The sequence below is a fragment of the Pundamilia nyererei genome, unplaced genomic scaffold, assembly GCF_000239375.1.
Source record: "Pundamilia nyererei isolate P.nyererei 1_Seehausen unplaced genomic scaffold, PunNye1.0 scaffold00266, whole genome shotgun sequence".
NCBI classification, from domain to species: Eukaryota; Metazoa; Chordata; class Actinopteri; order Cichliformes; family Cichlidae; genus Pundamilia; species Pundamilia nyererei.
In genome coordinates this window covers 143,605-145,749 of record NW_005187667.1, presented here as the reverse complement: position 1 = coordinate 145,749, position 2,145 = coordinate 143,605, and the positions used below count along the sequence as shown (strand labels likewise).

At 48.3% G+C, this 2,145-nt stretch overlaps 1 protein-coding gene across 1 annotated transcript in view; it reads right to left on the bottom strand.

Annotated features, from left to right (window-relative positions):
- Positions 1 to 282: 282 nt before the first annotated feature.
- The window catches only part of chm (CHM Rab escort protein), a 17,838-nt gene continuing 15,975 nt past the window's right edge, over positions 283 to 2,145 (bottom strand). The window contains exons 15-16 of the mRNA XM_013915188.1: positions 1,072 to 1,231; positions 283 to 766 (exon numbers count right to left, since the gene is read on the bottom strand). Coding sequence (XP_013770642.1) covers positions 563 to 766; positions 1,072 to 1,231 — 364 coding nt within the window. The 3' untranslated portion in view covers positions 283 to 562. The remainder of the gene's footprint in view (positions 767 to 1,071; positions 1,232 to 2,145) is intronic.

Genomic DNA, 2,145 nt, shown 5'->3' with positions numbered 1-2,145 from the left:
CTCATAGGGGGTCATATGATTGTTGGGTTTTTCTCTGTATCTATGAAGCGCCTTGAGGCGACTTTTGTTGTGATTTGGCGCTATATAAATAAAACTGAACTGAATTGAATTGAATGACAGGTCAACACGAGGCGCCATCATGTGGTACAAACGATTTATTAGGGGACGCCGGCTGACTTGACAGAGGAGCTTATTAACATGAGCAGAAACATCTGGAAGGCTTCACAGAGGCCTGTTTACAAACAAACAGCTGTTACAGTAAACAACAACAACAGCTGAGTCTGATCACAGCTGCAGCTGCCAGGTAAACTTCCTGTTTCAGGTGTGCTCGGCTTCAGTCTGTGTGGGGACGTGGCTTCGCTGCTTGAGTGAAGCCTTTGGCAGAGACATCCTGTGTGACCCTGTGTGTGACAGCCAATCAGAGCCAGAGGCGTGTCTTCATGTTGAGGCTTTAATGAGTTTTTAAATAAAACAGAAAACCAGCAGAAATCATAGAAAAATAAAAAAGGCAACTTTTACCCACAATGCACTGCAGGAGGTCTTTACACTTTATATCTACAGGTTATTCCTCAGGCTGAAGGCTCGTCTCCTCCTCCTGCTGCTCCTGCTGTTTCTCCTCCCCCTCCCCCCCTGCTGCTGTTAACCCCTCCTCCTCTCCTGTGGAGGTGGGGGAGGTGTTCTCCCCATCGTAGATGATGTCCTCGGGGTTTGGAGCAGGAGGACAGAACTCCTCCTCGGGGAGAATCTTCAGGAAAATCGACTCAGCCTGAAAACAAAGAATCACACGCAAACATTACAGGAAGCGCCTGCAGTTCCTCTAAAGTTCCAGCGGGGGCAGCACCGAGTCAACCCCACAGACTCCCATGTTAAAATGAACATGCTTACAGCCTGACACGCAGCTAACCCTGTATTCATATATGCGTTTCTGGAAGCTAGCTAGCTGATAATCTAGCAAGCAGGCGTGTATGCGTGTTTGCCCCTCCCCCGACACACAGCTGCGTGAACAAAGAGAAACTTTTATTCATCAAACACGACCTGAAGGAGGACCACGGCCTGAAAGGTACATCTCACCTGTTTGATGGCGTGTTCGTGTCCCAGAGCGCCATCTGGGCCGGAGCACACGTACACGTTAGACGGGAGGTCGTGACCTTCAGGCTCCACCCCGGAACCGTCGGCCATGTTGAAGTACAGACACCAAAGGACAGCTGGACGGTTTTCTGCAGACGGACATAATTAGATGAAAAAGTTCAGCTCATAGAAGAAAAAAACGCCGCCACAGCACGTGTCACTAACGTGTCACAGCAGAAGAACACGAGTCGGGATGTTTTCAAAGGAAATGAAATGTTATAATGTAGACCAGGGTGGGCAGCTCCACGCCTCGAGGGCCTGCAGGTTTTAGATCGCACCCTGGGTCAACACACCTGAATCACATGGTTAGTTCATTACCAGGCCTCTGGAGAACTTCAGGACATGTTGAGGAGTCATTTAGCCCCTTAAATCAGCTGTGATGGATCATGGACACATCTAAACCCTGCAGGACACCGGCCCTCGAGGCCTGCAGTCGCCCACCCCTGATGTAGACAGTACACCATCCGATCCTGGACCAACAACTCTAATTTAATGTGTTCATGCCTCTAACGTCGGTCCAGTGTCAGAGACGGCGTGATGAGGCTTTACAATAAATCAAAACTTAATCGAATAAAAGATGTAAATGAAGCAGGAAGTTTAACAGGAACATGACGGAGGCGCTTCCCTCCACCTCCCTCATCAGCTGTGATGAATCTCTCTGTACCTGCATCCATCCATCCTCACTGCTACTGTGTTCTGCTTATAATTAAAACCACAGAAGAAGAAGGTGATGAATGAATTGAAGAGAAGAACAAGAAGAAGAGGAGGAGGTCAGGGAGGAGACAAAGTTATCAGGACACAAAGACTCACTGAGCGTTCACGTCTGTGCAGTATCAGGTCACATGACTGCAGTGATGAAAGGGTTAACGGTCGCTCTGCACCGACCAGGAGAATTCAGCTTTTACTCATAATATGTCTGACAACGTGACGTCAGTCTGGACCAAACTCCATTCAAAAATCGGTGAATTTTACCCAAACTGCAGAAAACAGCAGTGAGAAACACTACGAACACCACAA